The sequence below is a fragment of the Nyctibius grandis genome, chromosome 1 (genome assembly GCF_013368605.1).
Source record: "Nyctibius grandis isolate bNycGra1 chromosome 1, bNycGra1.pri, whole genome shotgun sequence".
NCBI lineage: Eukaryota > Metazoa > Chordata > Aves > Nyctibiiformes > Nyctibiidae > Nyctibius > Nyctibius grandis.
This window is the reverse complement of record NC_090658.1, coordinates 7,140,258-7,159,058: the sequence shown is the minus strand read 5'-3', so window position 1 is coordinate 7,159,058 and position 18,801 is coordinate 7,140,258. Positions and strand designations below refer to the sequence as shown.

General features: G+C 42.6%; 1 protein-coding gene across 1 annotated transcript in view; it reads left to right on the top strand.

The window, feature by feature from the left end:
- The window catches only part of TASP1 (taspase 1), an 89,586-nt gene extending 85,430 nt beyond the window's left edge, over window positions 1–4,156 (top strand). The window contains exon 14 of the mRNA XM_068405196.1: window positions 2,720–4,156. Within this exon, the coding sequence (XP_068261297.1) occupies window positions 2,720–2,812 (93 nt within the window). The 3' untranslated portion in view covers window positions 2,813–4,156. The remainder of the gene's footprint in view (window positions 1–2,719) is intronic.
- Window positions 4,157–18,801: the final 14,645 nt, after the last annotated feature.

The following is an 18,801-nucleotide window of genomic DNA, read 5'->3' as shown; positions in this document are numbered from 1 at the left end:
GATGCTAGTCTGTAGTGGTTTGGAGGCTTTTGTATGGGAAAAGTGTTTTTCCTTTTATAGGAAATGAGTTTTTGTATAGGAAATGTGTTTTGGACAGCTATTTAAGCATAGCTACTTGGTAATGTATTGCTAGATATTGACTATCTGCTTATCCCCTCTTGTGTATTTTCCTTTCCTTGCTCAAGAACTTACTAGCATATTATGCTTAACTAACTTTTAAAAATAAAAAGATCTATAAATTTCATGTGGATTCAATGAAGCCTCATACTTTGCTCCTGCAATTACATAAGGGTCTATTAGGCATTTAACTTTGAGGTGTGGGATAAATCAAGCCTATGCAAAAGGTTAATCCATGACTTAGGTCAGAAAACTAATTTACACAAATCACGTCTGTTGTAGTTATAATGAAAAAATGTGATTATAAGATCCATGATAGTGCTAATATTTCTTCTATTTCAGTAACAAGTTTCCTCTCTTATGCCTCTTGGCAGGATCCATGGGCCTCTGTGCTTTTTATTGTATTGCTACAATGATGTGCTAGTAATTCTGACTGATAACTGTATAAGCAGTCTCACTTATAAAACATGCCTGCCTTACAGTGGGCTGCTGGTTTGCTTCGATTGCAGTATCGCACTACACAATCGGTGGCATTCTTCCACTAAGGAAATTTGCTGCTGTGCTCATTGAATAGTGCTGCTTTTATGCTGTCATCCTGTCCCACTTGTCATTTAGAAATTTTCACAGACCTGGAAAAATATCTTGGGTCATAAAATAAAAAATGTCCCTCTTCCACTTGTTTTTCTTCCTTTTTTTTTTTTTTTTTTTACTTTAAACTTACGCAATAACATCTCCAAAAATTTTCAGTTACGTTTTGGGGGAAACTGTAACAGATTTGAAAGAAATCTTTTCTTCTTGAAGTGGTAAATCACAGTCATAACCAGAATTGTTCTGAAAGTAGGAAGATGTTCATATATCAAGCGGGAGGCCAGAGATCAAAGTTTTAGCAGTAAAATGAAAACCTTTAAATGTTTTTAATTAAATCTCATTCTGTAATTTAACCGAAAACAAGACCACCTAAGAGCAGACACCAGGATAGCCTTATCAAGAAAGGAATTAAAAGAAGCTGCCTGAGATACAAAATGTCTCTTTGATGCAATGAATTGTGGTTACAGTCTCAAATCACTTTCTGCTCAATTAATGCAAGATATTCTTGCTGAACTTTTACATCTATACTATTTGTCACAACTCATTGCAAGTTATACATTTTGCAGCCCTTAAATCTTTTAAATGGGATAATGTACGTACAAAACCTTAAATAAGTAGTTGGCTGCACTTACAGAAAGCTGTAATTTCTAAATGACAGCAACTTCTGTGTTGTGAGCTTTGTATTGTAGTAGGAATCATTTCTAGTGCCTAATTTAATAATTGTTTAAGTGTTATATTGTCTGAGCATTAATGAATCACTTAATGAAATGTGTAACTCACGAGGGGAATGGAGGCCAGCACTCCTGCTTCGGTGGGCAGGATGGCTGGAGCACAGCTTGAGCTGGTGAGTCCCTGCTATTGCCACTGTCAGCCTCGAGCCTGTGGAAATGCTGTTACCAGCTGTATTTCACTGTAGAGTTCTACTAAGGCTCTATGTGTTTTACCAGAGCCCACTCAGCAGCTCTGAAAGTAGGAAATGCTGAAGTTTGTAGAAACGTGCTTCTGATTCTTTTTTGTTGTTCTGTTTAAACGCTGCTTTAGCCACTTGACCCTATATGAAAGCAATCGATGTATCTGTAAATGGCTCTTGCTGTAGCTCCAAATCAACAGTGTGGATGAAAACATAAGCAGTTTTCACAGTATAAAAATGTGTGCAAAGGGGGGAAAAAAAAAGTCATTACTTTTAACAATAAGTCAAAGTATCTTTTAATAAGTGAATGCTTTTGCCCATCAGTAATGAAATACACCTCGGAACATAAAGGATCTTTTAACAGATTTTTTTAGTGTCACTGAGTTACGATAGAGTTAGAAGCTGAAGTTTTGTGAACACAGACACACATGGCCACTTTCTGGCTTTTACTTTCTGGCCAAAATGCTACAGAGCCATCCGAAAGGCCTGCTTTTAAAACGTCTCCATGGAAAAGATGCCTGTTGACAGAAACACAGTTGCTCTTTGGGTCCATTTGTTTGACAGTTGGCAACAAATATTTTAGAGGAAGTCTTTGGGTTTTTAGGTGGGTCAGTAGGTATTGTATGCAGATAAATTTCTTCTTTGTGTCCTGATCATCACAGTTGCCTTATGCTCTGCAGTGTTAGTTTAGCTCTGTCAAATAGTTTATTGTGTCTAAGATTTCTGTAAAGTATGTTTCTGTATGCAGTACTAAACTTTTTTGAATCTCCCTAAGAAATAGACTTACGAACCATGGAATGCCACAGCTATTTTTCTTTTGTCTTCACGCTAGATATTCCTTTCTTCTATTTTCAGTGAACTGGGTCATCCAGTTTACCTTTTCTACACATCTGTCATGGTCCTTCTCTTCATGTGTTAAACATTAACGCAAACAAAATAAAAAAAGAATCCCAGTTGTTTGCAGCTTTTCAAGTTGCTTTGTAGTTTGCCCTTAGACTTCAGTGATGGAGCAGCTTAATCGTTCAATACTTACAAGCTTGCTTTGTGTCCTGTGTAATTTTGCCTCTATTCTTATTTGATAAAACTCTCTTGACTTTTCCACAGACTCACATTTCAAGACTTCCTCCTGGAGCTGTGGCAGGACAGTCCGTGGCCATAGAAGGAGGAGTTTGCCGGCTGGAGAGTCCAGAAAGCTGAACAGCTGATTCCTCACTTCATTGCAAAGAATGTGAATGACTTTTTGTACAAAAGGTTTTTTTGTGTTTTAACAGATGTTGGAAATTCTACTCTTGTTTTATACCCCGTATGTGCACCATAACTTGAGACAAGTGCTGCTGTAGTTTATGTTCTCACTCTGCGAATGGGAGTGTGCGCATGTTCATTTTTTCCCTAATAAAATAGGAACTCTTCCCAGTTGTGCAAAGATTATGTATGATTGATTGCGTTTTCATTTATGTTTTGAAAAAATAACCAAAAGCTTAAAAAAAAAAATAATTTAAAGATATGGTCACAATTGTCATTCATGTTCTAAATTTAAAAGTTACAGGCCTTTGAAGTGGCTATATAATTATGCAAAAATAATTATGGTTTCTAAGTTTCTCAGTGGTTTAAGGAAATCCAGAGGTGGCTTAGACATGGGTTGGTTTTTTTCCTCCCCAATAAGGAGGATTTTTTTTTTGTCAAAGAATGGTTTCAGTGAAACAAACTAGAGCAAAATTAAGGCTAGAATTGTTTTTAAATAGTCGTATAGGTCATATCTCTGTGCCCAAACTAAGATGTTAATAGCTTCAAGCTGTATGTATTACAAAAAGCTATATGAAGATAATGTATCGTAACGCAGTCTTTATGTATAATGGAATATTACAATGTAAATAAGAAAACAAAGTTTATGGAAAGATTCAATATTATTCTTCACTTCTGTTTTAAATCTATTTTTGAGAGGTACAGAAATGAACATATTCCTGGATGCGAAGTGCAATGTGTATTAAATGGATGTTGGGAGGTCTGATACTAGCTTTCTTATTGATAAAGCAGCTTCCTAAAGTCCAGCCACAGCATGGGTATTTATATAACTGTGTGTAATATGTATGTACTGTGCATAAATTTACTGTAATTCTTTTTATACCTTCAACAAAACTGCATTATAAAACAATGTAATCCTTGTCTGCCTTGTGAAGCATTGGCAGCTGAACTGTCTTCTGTCACCGGTTCTAATACATTAGCCAGATTGCCTGAGTCCTCAAAGTGAGTTCTGACATAAAATCTTCCATTCAGTACTTTTTTCTTCACAGCACTGGCAGCAATAGAAGACTTTTGTAATTAATTCATTGTCCTGATAAGTATGCCAAAGAGAAACTAAAATAGCTCATCTTTTTCCCTGGTGGATATTTGATAATTCTGTTTTCAGAAATAGTGGATGAATAGATATTCAGACTGTATTCGCTTAATCGGGCATTGTACTTGCCTGTTTTGTAATGTTGTGCCTGCCTATAACAGACATACTTGACTGATTAAATGGTTACATTGATTGTAGTACCAATCTTTTATGGATAAAAATCTTAATAAATTTTTTTAATAGCCTGAGTTCATTTTCACTCTTATGTTACAGCATACATTGAGATACTGTCATCTTTGTTTTTTTAATTGTGGCATCAGTGTAGTCCTATAGTTGAAGATATTTTGATACAGTTCTGTACACAATAAGAAACAGGCTTTGCAGGTTGCAGGAACAAAAAGTGGAATGCATCTCTTTGAAATAGTTTGTGCTGAGATATCAGACTGGCTCCTCAGTGATACACTCATGGTCTGATGAAATGAGGAGCTATACCATTTTACGCTAGCTGAGAGCTTGGCAGTGCAGACTCTGCTTCAGAAATGTTCCAGCAGAGAAGCTGTGTTGTCAGAGCCATTAAAATTGCTCTAGCATGAAGTGTTAAATGATTGTGTGGGCACTTCACTATGTAGTGAGTGAAACATTTGAAGATCACATGTATGGGTTTGTATGTATGAAAATGGCATTGTTTTGGGGAAAGTTAAAGTAACAGTGTTAGCCTGCTTTCATTCTAAAAGTGCTTCATAGAAACTTTGGCATAAATTTGTTCTTTCATGGAATAAGCATGGCAGAATGGCTTGTAAAATGTGTAAATTGATAAATTGTTTCTTCCCCTTACTTGCTTAATATCTCCTTATGGAGATTTGCATTACAGCATATAATTTTTTCCCACATGCTATCTCAAAATCTTATTTATATGTATACATACATATATATATAAAAAAATCATAACTCGAACAGCAGACAACATGTTTTGCTTTTACTTTGCTTTTGTGTCTATGTAATACTAGATTTTTTTTTTTTTTTTTTTGCCAAAAAAGGAAGGCTTCTTCAGGAAGCTACTTAGGAATCATTGTTTGAACTTGAGCAGTGTCCCTTTTCATTGTCCAACTTTGCTTCCTTCTGTTTAGATAGAGGAAAAAGGAGGGAAAAAAAAAAAGTCTCTTGTCTTGAGAATCACAAGCAAGGTGCAGAGCACAAACCAGGTACAGAGCTGACTTTCTACCTAAGGTACTCGTGAGAAGAAAACTGTGTTAGTACATATGAATTTCTGCATCAACAATCATCAAGACTGGCAGGAGCAGAAATTCCTATCATCCAACTCCCACTTAAGCCAATGAAAGATCTTACACTATTTTAATTGTGGGTCTAATTCTGCTACCAGTTCTATTTTGGACTTAAAGAAAAAAGAAAAAATTTATTATGAAAAAATATATGGTGAAGATGGACACATTTTGTAATGAAGTGGTCTGTAAACTCTTGTACGTGATGAGTAACCATTGCCACTGGCATAAGCAGATAGAGTCCGAGAGGAAATTATACAGCTGACAGTAATAGCTGGCTAAAATTATAAAGGAAGGGCAACCAGCTGAAATGCATATAAATACAATTTGAATACTGTTGATTTTATACTCAACACACAATTACGTGTCCTAGAGTATTTTGTAGCAGACAGGTTGGTGCCAGAGTAGTCAGTCTTCTGCCATAATAAATTTCTCTGTTAAAAGCTTATAATAGCCTAAAACAAACCTAACATATAGCTCATTTTCCATCTTCCTTTGCTCCTATACCTTAATTTTTACTTCTGTACCTTAACAGTGGGGCCCTGCAATGAATGACTTCAGAGGGCTGCAGTTGAGCAAGTCGGGGAGGAGAGGTCTCTGACACTAAAGAAAGTTTAGAGGTGATTTGAACTCAATTTTGTGTATTTTGTAGGTACAAAGAGCATGCTTCTCTGCTTGTGAATTCATCTATGGAAATCCTGTGAAAGAGAGAGACTGTGAAAGAGATGTGACTAAGGAGGATAGGGAAACTGCAGCCATTCGCCTTTAAAGAACAATATGGAAGATGCTGTGAAAGCAGAATGAAGCCTGAGTGCAAGCAAAGCTGGTAATAAATGCAGGGGTATTAGCAAGGCTGTGGTAACTGCCATCATTACTTAAAATGTAGGTTAATAGCAGAGTCTAGAAAAAGAAGCCAAAACTAATGGTTATTATAGTATTACAGGTGAAACAGGTGCAACATTTCACAGTGGCATGTGGTATTAGTGCAACCGGACAGTTTATAGCTCAGTTTTGAGCAGAATGATGTGGAATTAGATGGAAAGTTCTGGAGTATGTGTCTACACATTTTAAAAATGGAAACTTTGAATTCCACCATAATTTCTTTGTCTTCTGGTTGTTATGTGAGTCACTTACTTTGAGTCAACAAGACATACTAACAGTTCTAGTCATTCAGTGGTACCAGAATTCATTTGTTCAAAGACATTGAATTGCATGGAAAGTTTTTATGGTGTTATGTTTGCAAATAACTGAACACCCTCTGCAGTCTCTGTGCAGCCCTATTTCAAAAGCATCTCTTGAATCTCTAAAGCTTTGCCACTCTAACGGTATTTGGACCTATGTGATTCTAGGTGACTGCAATCCCATCCTCTAATTCAGTAGAGAGGCACCTTTCAGGTTAAAATACAACTTAGGAAAGAATCTGATTTTTTAGGTCAGCTTGATTGGCAGGAGAAGGCTTAGAAGAGAACTGGAGAGTTGAAGGGAAAGTTTGTAATGTGGCTAGGTAAGGAAATAAAGGCTCTTGTTAGAAAGCAGAGTATACAAAGAAACTTCTCTAACAGGGGAGAACAGGAGTCCATGTAAAGTGGGTGGAGAGAAAACAAAATTATTTTTAAGGAAAGAAGAGAAAGAATAGTTGGAAATACTAGTGAGAACTTTGAAGAAACCTGGGTAAGAATTGATATATCCTTCACAGTGCTAATAAGGTTCGTCTTCCAAGGGATATTTATACTCCTTCATCTCTTCAAACTGTCACCTTACACTTGGCCAGGATTTTCATGTGAAAGAGTAATTTTGGTTTATGGCAAAGTTGAGGACAAACACAGAATTTCTGTGTCTTTCAGCATGGAGTGTCAGCAGAGGTTTTTGTAGATGCCTTGCAGGCGAGCTGAGAAAGTGCCACTGCCTCTGATAAGAGCCCAGATCTGCCAAGAGATGCTGAGAACCTATAACTTGCAGGGAATTGTATTGAGATTTTATATGGAAGCTGACATCACCGATAGCTTGTGGTAAAGGACTTGTGTAGTAGGTCTAAAGATTAATACTGATTAATAGAACTTACCTCTTTTCTTCTTGCTCATTTTTTACAGGAAAGCTTGGAGGAGGTTGTTCTGCTCTAATAGCCCTGTGCTTGATTATTCACTCCATTACAAGATAACACAGAGGTAAGGAGGACTGGGCAATAAATCCCTGTAAAGACCATTAGCATCACTTAATGGTGATTTGAACACAATAAATGTCTGTCTTGTTACCCACTCCTGCCCGCCTAATGAACCAAATAAAATGTTAGCGAACACATGAGCAACAGATACAGTGAGAACTGCTTTCCTATGGCTTTGTGCCTTAACCATGATACCCTTACTTGCCTTAGAAGTCTACTGTGTGACAGTGATGCAATACACTTATTTTCTGTCCTATGCTCCTTGAGTTTGCAGTGCCTTGCAAGGTACTATCCTGCTGCTCTTCCCATGTTCTCTATCACAGTACAGAAGTGTCAGCTACCCCAGCTCCTCTGTCTCCACCTGCTGCAAGACTTTTAGCCAACCCCCATGCCTCCAGTGTCCACATATGACTGTTGCACAAGAAACAGCATATGTGAGTGGTGACTGTGTAAGTGCCTCCTAGCTGCTGGTCTCAGGGGTTGCCTGTAACCCCCCTAGGCAGTGAGCATCTGTCAGAGCTGTGGTCCTCTTCAGCTTTGTAGAAATTGGCTAACGGGCACAGGGATTGCTGAAACTACAGATGGACAGTGTGAATGTGCAAGCACGGTTTCCTTTGGGTCCAGGCTACAGGATTTTGAAGCAGGTGCTTTTCCTTGTTTCTTAAACAGCAGCTGAGAGACACAGAGAACTACGTTCACCAGTCCCTCAAGGGTGATTGCGGGGTGTAAAGGTGGCAAAGCTGGCAGGTTCCAACATGCTCATAGTGTAGTCATCCTGGAGAGAAAACAGCTGTGAAGTTATGGTGTCAGTATATTTCCTGGAGGTTGTATAAGCCAGCTAAGGACTGAGTGTCACGTCCTCGCATGGTTAACTCCCACTAGACTCTGCACCTTCAGGCACACATGGCTATTCCTATGCACACTGTGCGGGTGTATGGCAGTCAGATGTCAAGGTGGACTCGCAGAGGAGAAGCCCCCATAGTTTATCTCACCATTCCTCGTGGAGCCTATCAATCAGCTACAATATATCATAGTTGATATTTAGGCTAGGGTTGCCTGATCTATTATGCTCAGTTATATTGCTGTAAATATCCACATAGACATACAGAAAGAGAGCAACTAAACTCATCTTCCTAAAACAAAAAGCCTTTCAAAGTTGTTAAAATGCAGTTTTCAGAAAGCACTATTTGAAGGCGAGTGTTTGAAGTGAGATCCTGTCCCCAGCGAGGTCACTTGGAGCTCGGCCGTCAGCTTCGGCAGAGCCAGGATGTCACCCTTGGAAGTATTTCTTTTAGAGGACTCAACCATTACGAGTCCCTTAATGTCAACACTGGAGACTTTGGAAATTAGATGGTGCGAGATGTTCTGATGACTCATGCTTATTTTTTGGATTATCTGGGAATATCTGGTGGGTGTGCAGGGCTCAAAAAGCCAAGTGGAAGAACCAAACCGCAGTCTCCTCCGGGCAAATAATCTGATGCAGCCAGGCGACGACTGCTCCAAAAGGAGCTCTTCACTAGCCAAGGGCTCTCGGCATAGTTTTATAAGTTAAAGAGTTGTGCTAAAGGTGATCATTTCTACAGCCCTGGTTTCACTTTGGGTGCATGTGTTTGAATGGTACAGATTAGAGCATCACAACACAAATGTGAGCAAGGATTTCGATTTGCCACCATACAGCTCAGCAGTGGCAAAGCTCCCGTGTTCAAGAATAAGTGCCGATGTACCACCATACCAGCCTGGATTGTAACACCTTCTGTATGTATTCTACCTGCACAGAAATCCTGTTAAATATATTTTTTAGAATTGTTTCCTTAACATGTGGGTTGTATCTGACTGATACAGCTGGGCAGCGTGACGCCTAGATGGAAATCTCCTGGGCCAGAGGAGATTCAATTTAATGTTGAGATTGAATTGTCCGTATTTGAAAAAAAAATATTGCTGCTGTACTTTTTGTGGCTAAAAGCAAGCTCCTTTGGCTCTGGTATGGAATTGTGTGCAGGTGTGCAGGGCTGGTGGGGGGCTCTGAGGAGAGCCCGGGCTGCCCAGTGCCAGCTGCGGCCGGAACCTGCCGGTTCTGGCCGGTTCCAGCTGCCCCACTGCAGGGCAGAGCCCGGCCCCTCCACAGGGCACAGCCCAGGCCCTACCACAGGGCAGAGCCTGGCCCTCCTGCAGGGCACAGCCCGGCCCCTCCATGATGCCAGTAGCACCTCGGGGGAAGCCGGTGTAAGAAAGGGATAAAACAGCGCCTGGCAGCGAGGAGTGAGGACAAAAAATGTGAGAAACAGCCCCGTGAGCCCCTCTTGTAGGGTGTGGTGGAGAATTTTGGGGGGGGTGACTTTGAGACTGGGACAGAGCGGGTGCAGGGAAGGTGTTGTTTTAATTTGCCTTTGTCTGTCACTATCCAAACCTATTTTACTTGGCAATAAATTAAATTAATTTTCCCAAAGTCATCTGTTTTGCCCGTGATGGCACTTGGCAAGTGTCTTCACTTTGATCCATGAGTTTTTTCATCTTAATGTCTCCCCTCACTGTCCTTTTGAGGGGGGGGAGGGAGAGAGCGGCTGGGTGGGCCCTGGCAGCTGGCTGAGACCAACGCACCGCAGATATCCATTACAATCACACCCAGAACGCCCTTCAGGACCAAATCTAAAAGTAAAACTTTGCAGGAGAGATTCTTCTGGTAGGTTAGTTTTCTCTTGGGCCAGTGAACTGTTTTTTTGTGCCCTGCAGCTGCATGATTGTTAGAGCTAACGTAAAGGAAACACAGGCATGCACAGCTGGAAGAGGGATAGGGAGGATGGGATAACCCGCTTTTGGCTGATGTTAAATCAGATAAGGTACAAAATGAAACTGCCCCCTCATTGCGCTCACTGTGATTATTCATCCTGTTGGATGTTGCTCTTATTGCTTCCAGTCCACCTCTGGAAGTAACTGCTACAATGCACCATTGATGTTGTTGGGAAAAATTCGCCATGTTTATAAAATTGCATTTGTGTCTAATTTTACAGGAATCTACTCTAGTTAAGTGCAGTTCTCCATCTGATGAAGAAACAGTTTCTAAAGGTTGGAGGCTAGCCCTTTTGAAAGGCGGTGAACTCCTCCAGGGAGATAAGAGCATGCCAAGATTTGAGGTAATTAACAGTCAATGTTGTGACACGATGGCCTTTGAAACTAATACTATGTGTGTCTGAGGAGGGAAGGGAGATTGTTTCAACCCCCATGTTTATTGTATTAATGTGTCATGTAACATCCATGAAAGAAAATTAGCAAACCAAAAGACAAACAATGCCATGGCACAGCAGAAAATGCTTTATGATACATGATTTGCAAAATGTTACAACTTGAGAGCTGCAATTCAGCTCATTCCTCAGGGAAAATGATAGAAAAAAGCATAATTTTGATGTGTCTTCTTTGCACATCGAAGAAATAGTTATTCCCAGGTAAGTTTCAAGAATCTTGACCAACATAAGGGAGGTACCTAAATTAGCAGAGAACTCAAAAATAAGGAAACTCCCAACTATAAATGATGAATAGAAACCCAGGATGAATTTCACTGTTAAAAACAATATAAAAGGGGCAGAAGGCAACTGAATCATCCTGTTGTCCAAAATGTGACTCAGACAGAGTTTTAAGTTCAGGTATGAGCTAATGCTGTTTTCTTCTTTCAGTACTTTTCTATTTTATTTGTTTTCAGTTTTGAAACTAAGATGCCTTTTGTTTGCCTTGCTAGAGTAGAATTATTTTCACTTTATTTGTCTCTAAAGTCGCCTAAACTCATTTAAAACAAAGTTACTTTTACTTCTGTGGAGATGACAAGCTCAGATAAGGTGGTTGGTAGGGATTAACCCAGCAGGGAAGTGGCACCCAAAAGTGTTTAGGTGTCTGAGGAAATGCGGTGGGTTTCAACACTCAAGTAACCCCTGTTCTTTGTCTTCAACCTAGTCCAAATTCTACTGCTTCATCTCTATAACCACAATAGAATGAGCCACAGACATATAGGTGTTTTCATAAATGACACACAGGAAGAGGTAAAAGGCTTCCTTTTTAATGAAGAAAACAAGACCTGTTGATTCCTCGCCCCACCCCCCCAAAACTGAACTGTACCACTCACCCTTACCTTAACCCTGCCCTGAGGATATGTCACAATTTCTTCAGGACGCTTTCTGAATGCTACAGCATGACGGTTTGCAGCCACAGTACTAGGAGTACTAAAGCCTGTTTCCACCACTCTGATGCTGTTGCCCCTTCTAGCAGTGTATTACTGTCAAGGGTCAGCAGAATAATCTGGCGCCTGAGAAAATCCTTGAAGCCCCCATTTTAAATAAGTCAAAGAGTATTCTCCATAAACTCCATTTTAGTGGTTTTTTAGTAATAATGGTGGCCAGGCTGGCTAGTAAGTGTGATTACTCATTCATCTGGAAATCCTAGGTGTGGGTTTTTCAGGCTAGTGTGCTCCTGTAAATAAGGTTTTTATGTGTGTGTGCTGTCTTTATGTGTGTCCATCTTTATGTCCCGTTCTCTCCACTCTTCTCAGTTCTTCTTTCTCCTCTCTTCCCCCAACAGCATCACTTGTCTCAGTTCAATACTGTTAACAAAGGGTAAACAGTTAAGTTTCCCCAGTTAATGTATGTGGTCAGAAAGAATGAAGAACTATAGTAAGTTCCTGAATTAAAAGGAGACTGATGAGTCCTTTGAGGATCCATGCAGGAGAAAGCCTTTATACAGGATTTTTTCCCCAGTTAGTTGGAGCTAAAATGTAGGTTGCTGTGAGCTCCAGTTGGCTCAAATCTGGAAGAAACAAGGCATTGTTTGTTCCAGCAATTACAGAACAGCTCAATTCACAATTAAGAACCTTTTAGATTGGTGCAAAAGTTTTTTTTTCATTTTCACCAGTTTATTTGCCTTTTTCACTTCTCATATTTTTCACAACCAGTAAAAATCACCTGCACAATAATGTAGTGCCAGGCTTACACTGACTATCACCTGAAGAAGCCAGTGCATCCCTGCTGGCAACAGTGGAGCTGGTGAAGGTGACAAAGGATCCATACCTGCTTTCTGTACTGATGCAGTTTATTTTTCCTGCCCCGCAAGTTCTCCATCAAAGATGTCCCTCCGTTAGTGCACATGCGATCCTTTTGCTAAGGACAATGCAATGTTCAGGTAATTTCGCCATGAGAAATCCTATATCCGTTATATAAAAGTAGATACATTGGCTTTTTGGAACAGGGCTTATGACACAAAGACCACGTAATCTTTTGTTTCTTCTTTGCTGAAACCTTTCATGTGGCTGGAAAGAAGACACGAGCTCTTTTCCCCTGCCTGGTAACTAATCAATTCTCCTTACCTGAAAGTGACGAAAAGACAAAAGTCTTTCAAATGAGAACTGACATCTCCTCTTCTTAAGTTTTCTAGTTATTTCTGTTTCACTGGCAGACAGGCTGCAAGACTTTGCTCTTTGTTAGTCATGTGCCAATAAGGATGCCAAATACATCTTGTTTTGGTCTGTCTTGCCAGGAAAAAAATGCAATAACACTTAACAGTGCATTTTTCCTCCCAGTTTGCTCCCTGGTGAAACAATGCAGCTCCCAAATTCACTGTCCATGCACACACATGCACAAATCCAAGAAGGGTCACCTGTTTCCTCTTTCCTGTCCTCCTGGTAGCCCATAACACATCCCTGGTTGCTGGTGAGCTGTGGAGGCTTCATGCTGTGCTTGTGGCCTCAGTTTAGGGAAGAGGGTTGAGGACTTTGATCCAACTCCAAGGAGATGACGGGAGGAAGCTCTGTGACATGCCGATGTGTCCTGACTTTGAAGTCTGGGATGAGGCTGGGGGGCAGGAAGAAGTCCTGCATGATGTATCTTTTTGATTTGAAGCTGTGGTCAGTGGTGATGTGAGTCCAGCATAGGACTGTGAGGCTCCAGCCCTCTGCTGAAGGGGTGTGATGAGCCCTTCCTCTCTCCTGGGACAGAACATCCGCACATGCAGAGATGGAGAAATCCTGGGATTCCCCCCTTCTGGGCTATAGCTTTGTTAACAGACTTATTTTTCACTTTAGCATAGTAAATAAGAGTTTGTCTCCTGCTTGGAGATGATTCATCTCTCATTATGTTTAATAATTAGAATTCCATGCTTGTCCCCTGCTTCCTCCGTGCTTTGCCAAAGAGAGCGGTCTCTGCTCTGGAGAGCTCCATCTGTTGGCATCGCATTGCCATACCGAAAAAAAGGCTAAAAACAAAAAAAAATATCCCCCCCCCCCCTGCCCCGCAAAACCCAGCAGCAACAAGAACAGCCTTTCTGCTTGGACTGTGAAGAGAAATGATGGGCATGGGGGGCCTCGTGCACCAGCTGCCTGCTGGCTAAAACTCCTGCATCCCTGAGCTTCCCTGTGTCTTCAGCATCCTCTGAAATTAGGAACACCATGTGTCTGCTGAGCACGCTGCACATCTGGGCAGAGGTGAGGAGGGAAACCCTCCGCACCTTGTGTCCTCGCACCATTTCCTTTCGCTTCCCAGCCCAGACTCGCCATGCCACGTGTGGCCAGCAGCACCCTGCCAAGGGCTGACAGGGGCTGTGCTTGCTGGCAACAGAGGAGGTGGAGGTGGCCAGCAGCATGGGGTGGCTGTGGGGGGCTCATGGGCCCTGCCTGCCCACACAGGGCCCTGCCTGCCTGCGGCACACAGACAGCTGGAAGGGAGCTGAGGGAGCAGCTGGATTACAGAATCACAGAATGACTGGGGTTGGAAGGCACCTCTGGAGATCATCTAGTCCAACCCCCCGCCTAAGCAGGTTCCCCTAGAGCATGTTGCACAGGGTCGTGTCCAGGCGGGTTTTGAACATCTCCAGAGAAGGAGACTCCACAGCCTCCCTGGGCAGCCTGTTCCAGTGCTCTGTCACCCTCAAAGTAAACAAGTTTTCCCTCATATTCAGGTGAAACTTCCCATATTTCAGCTTGTGCCCATTGCCCCTTGTCCTGTCACTGGGGCACCACTGAGAAGAGTCTGGCCCCATCCCCTTGATAGCCCCCTCCAAGGTATTTGTAAGCATTGATAAGATCCCCCCTCAGTCTTCTCTTCTCCAGACTAAACAGACCCAGCTCCCTCAGCCTCTCCTCGTAGGAGAGATGCTCCTGCCCTCTGATCATCTTTGTAGCCCTCTGCTGGGCTCTCTCCAGTAGTTCCTTATCTTTCTTGAACTGGGGGGCCCCAGTCCACATTAGAAGATGTGGAAAGAGGCAGGAGCCATCCCTACAAAGAGTCCCAGCTGAGAGCTGCAGAAAGGGCAGCTCCATTCCTCTGGGCAGCCTTCAGTGAGCAGCAGAGCCAGGAGCTCCTGCACCCTGTGCCGGGGCAGGTTCGGCCCCATGGGAGCTCTGTGCTCACCAAGGGCTGTGCTCAGAAACCAGGGCCCGAGGGTCAAGGGTGGTGCAGGGATTGCTGGGGAGGAAGAAGTGCTGTGGGTGGCTCGCAGGTTGCTATGGATGAACACGTGGCATGGAGGTCCCTAGGGGTGAAGCAGCATGGCGGGTGGCACGGTGGTGGGTAGCGATGAAGAAGAGCAGGAGATTGATGTGGGAGAAGGTCGCAGGTGGCACGGGGATTGCTATGTCAGACCTGGCCACAGGGGGGTACCACAGACAGTGACACAGCCGCTGACACGGCTTCGCTGCTGGAACTAACACGTGTGGTAACATCACAGCTTGCTACTCTATGTCCCCTCCTGCCCCTCCGCTGCAAGTGCGCTTGAGGATGGAGTTGAGCAGAGCATCAGCCAGTTGTACGTTAGTGAATAAATCCTCTTCAGTGTTTTCTCCCCTGGGCTGTTGAGAACGTGCCTTCAGGCTTAAGCCTTCACGTTGTGCTTGAGGTGTTAGCAGAACGCTGTGACGGCTGTGAGACTGCCCTGCACTCCAACCGTGGAGAGCAATGCTGCTTTCTGGCTTGGCTTTGTAAATACACTGAGAGCAAATCGGTCTTTGCAAAAACGGTTGCTTGGGGAGGTTGAAATTCAGCACAAACTTCTTGCTGGTTTTAAGGACCTGGAGCGCAATGCTGAGCGCCAGTAAATCCAGTCATCTCCCTGGTGGCTCTGTACATGCTGGGCTCAACTCTGTGCCTGTGTTTGAGCAGCTGCATAGCTTGCACTAGGCATGAATGTGGCTGGCATCAACGGGGGCAGCTTCAGTTGCCTGCAATTGTCCAAAGCTGGAGCCATTTAAAAAATTAAGGTTACAAACACGCTCACAAGCAAATTGTTTTCCCTTGTATGGTTTAGATGAGTTTCTGCTTCAAAGAAAGTATTATCTGCCTTCTTGAAAGTGTTGTCTTCTTCCAGCTGCTTGTGCTGTAGGTATGAACAGGCTTACAGAGCACCCAGTGCTTGACATCAAATACTGGATACTTTCAGTATTGATACCTTTTACATGTGGCCTGGTTCTTCCTAAAGCAAGAACGAGGCTTTATTCATGTTACATGCTTATTATTTGGTTTTTATGTACCTTCTTCTTTAAGGGACATCAGATATGCAGAATACCAGAAAGCAGTATTCTTTATGATGAGAGTAAATATTCTGATTTTTTGGTGGAGGGTTTTTTTTTCTCTCCATAAAAGGCGAAAGAATTCTGCTAGCTAAATAAATGCAAGCATTTTGTTTCTCATGCTATCAAATGCAGAATGCAATATGATCCAGCCTCATTTGTGAAGGAACAGTTCTAGTTACACAGATGAAAAATTATACTTAAAAGGCAAAATCAAACAAAACTGTGCAGCTTGTTTGCTTATCTTCAGTTGTGATTGTCCTTTGGAGACTGAAGCCTGGCCTGGAGCTGACATAACACAAGATAGATTGCTTCCATGGACTTCAGCGGGAGTTTGGATTGGGCTATGTGATGTTGCAAAACTATAAATGCCTCTCAGAAGGACAGGAGTATAACTTATTCACGACTGAAAAAGTGATCACCTCAGATTCCCAGATTTCTCTGCCTTGAAAAGGTGTATCCGCAGATTCATGTTGGAGAAGGCCACTCCCAGAAGAGGAAGGGCAAGCAGAATTTGAGGTGTCCCCACAAAGCAGAACACCTCTGGGTACTCCATTATTGCCCTCTGGCATGGTTTGAGTTGTCTCAGCTTGAGTGTGGGCACAGCCATCCGAGGAAGAGCAGCAGCCCTCAGCAGAAATCCTCCTTGCTCTAGTCAAGGCATCAGCGTTTAGCAGACACAGGGCTGCTGTGTGCGTTGAATGCTCACATGCAGGCAGGGACCCACCCTGCAGCCTCAGCAACATGTTGGCCATATCATTGAGAGTTCGGAGAAGAGCAGTATCCACTGTTTGGCAGATGGAAGGTAGGGATTCACGTTGCTTAGCGATGTCAGACAGAGAAAATTAAACACAAGTTAGCTGGGTGCCCCAAAAGCAACATTCTTTTTTTTATATCCCCTGTCAGAGCACTGGGACAGCCTTGACTCTGGTACTACAAACCAGCAGCTTGTCAACACTGAGGCAGCAGCACAACAGTTTGCTCTCCCTGCTATGAAAGCAGACTTTCCTTCTGGGAATTAAAGAAAAAGAAGGGAATATGAAAGTTGCTCTCGCTGAAGCCTCCCATGTTGGAAGGTAGGCTGCTCTGCTGGGTTTTGACTGCAGTAGGTTTCTTGGGTGCTTTCACAGCTGCCCAATGTTGCAGTGTAATTTCCAGCCTCTGGCAGGATGCTCTGCACTTCTGCAGCTCGAGATGGCTGTGGCCATGGGTTTCAGGACTAAGTCTTCCTGAAGAGCTGGGTTGTAAAGAGAAAAATGCCAGTCACAGCAGTGGGCACGGTTCTTGAAGGTGCTTGGGTGACCTTGTGTTGGGAGCTTGAGAAGAATGAGGAGAGCAGTTGGCGAAGCACCTTGTACAGGTGAGGAAAACAAAATCTCAGTTGCTTTCACTTCAGAAGCTTTGGGGTTGTATTTCTAACAAAGTGACGTTCAGATCAGAGAAAGCAGCTATGTCCTTGAAACAGCCCCAAATTCTGCCTCTTTGCTGAGCTACCCTAACCAATTTGCAGCAACCTTGAGATGTTTTCACAGTTTGAAGAAAAACCACTACCAGGGCTTGGGAAATGTGAGTGAGTCTGACTTTGGTTATGGAAAAGCTACTAGGCAGAAGTATGAAAAGCTTGCTGGCAAATCATTTACAAGAAAATATCTTACTCAGCATGGGGTTTGCAATGAGGGGGTCATATTTAATGACCTGCTTCAAATGTTATTATAAATCATTACTTCCTCACCAGCTAAATCACGGCTGCCTAATACTCTGTATGCTCTCCCGTAGAAATGTCACTAGCTCGTGAACATGTTGGAGTTCGGAGCCACGAGGCCCATGGGATGGAGGGAAGTGCAGGAAATATGAGGGGCCATCAGGTGTCCCGGGGGGGTGACGCCTGTCCCTGACTCAGCTGCACACCTCCTGTGTTTTCATAGCACCGTCCACCTCTGCAAAATGCAAGACCTTTGGGAGCTTTTGACAAGATGCTAAACTTGAGTAACTTAAATGAAAGCACGTCCCTGGTGCAGAAGAAAGAACAGTTTTCAGGGAGATAAAGAGGGCAAGTGTTTAGCTTTGGCTGAGTGATGCCTTTGAGTTATGCAGGGAAACTTCTTCCAAACTGTGTAATAGACCTCATGCCCACCTGGGATGGTCAGCAGAGCTTCACATTAAACTGCTCCAAATCCTCCTCCCTCAAGTTATGCACAATCTGCAACAGTTAGAGGTGCAGGAGTGATGGCAGCCCATGGGTACACGGCTGCCTGGCCAGAGGGTGTCTATCTGTGGGGGGGAGAAACTCCTTCCCTGTGGAAAATAAAGCATCTCACCTCTGAAAGGCAGCAGCCACTGCAAACACGAGGGAACACAAGTCCCACATCCAGTTCTTGACTGAGGATCCACTTTGTGCTTGAAGGAGCCTATGGGCTGCTTTCACCTATTTATTTGACACAAAGAAGTGGAGGAGGCAAACCTCCAGGCAACCTGTCTGCAGAGGCAGTAACTTCTTAGCAAAGTGCACAGCAGTGGGGATGTCAACAGAGAATTGATAGCTCATTATTTTTTTCCTACCTTTAGATCATGACTTTAAAAAAAATCCCTGTGCATCACATATTGTTTGTCCTTGCTGCCTGTATGAGGATCACAGTCAGCAGTTCTGTAGGTCATTTAGAGAGATTTTATGGTAACAATATGCAAGTGAAAGCAGTATTTCTTTTGATGGATATGTGTAATGCAATAGTGCTTTTGCACTTGAAAAAATGAGAAGAGCAAGCTTTAGTATTATCTTTTCAGTCCACAGTAAGCATGAAACCTGAAGTCACAACATATTTAAAGTCTTACTCTTTCTTAACAGAACTATCTCAGCCAAGGAGAGGAAAAAGGGCT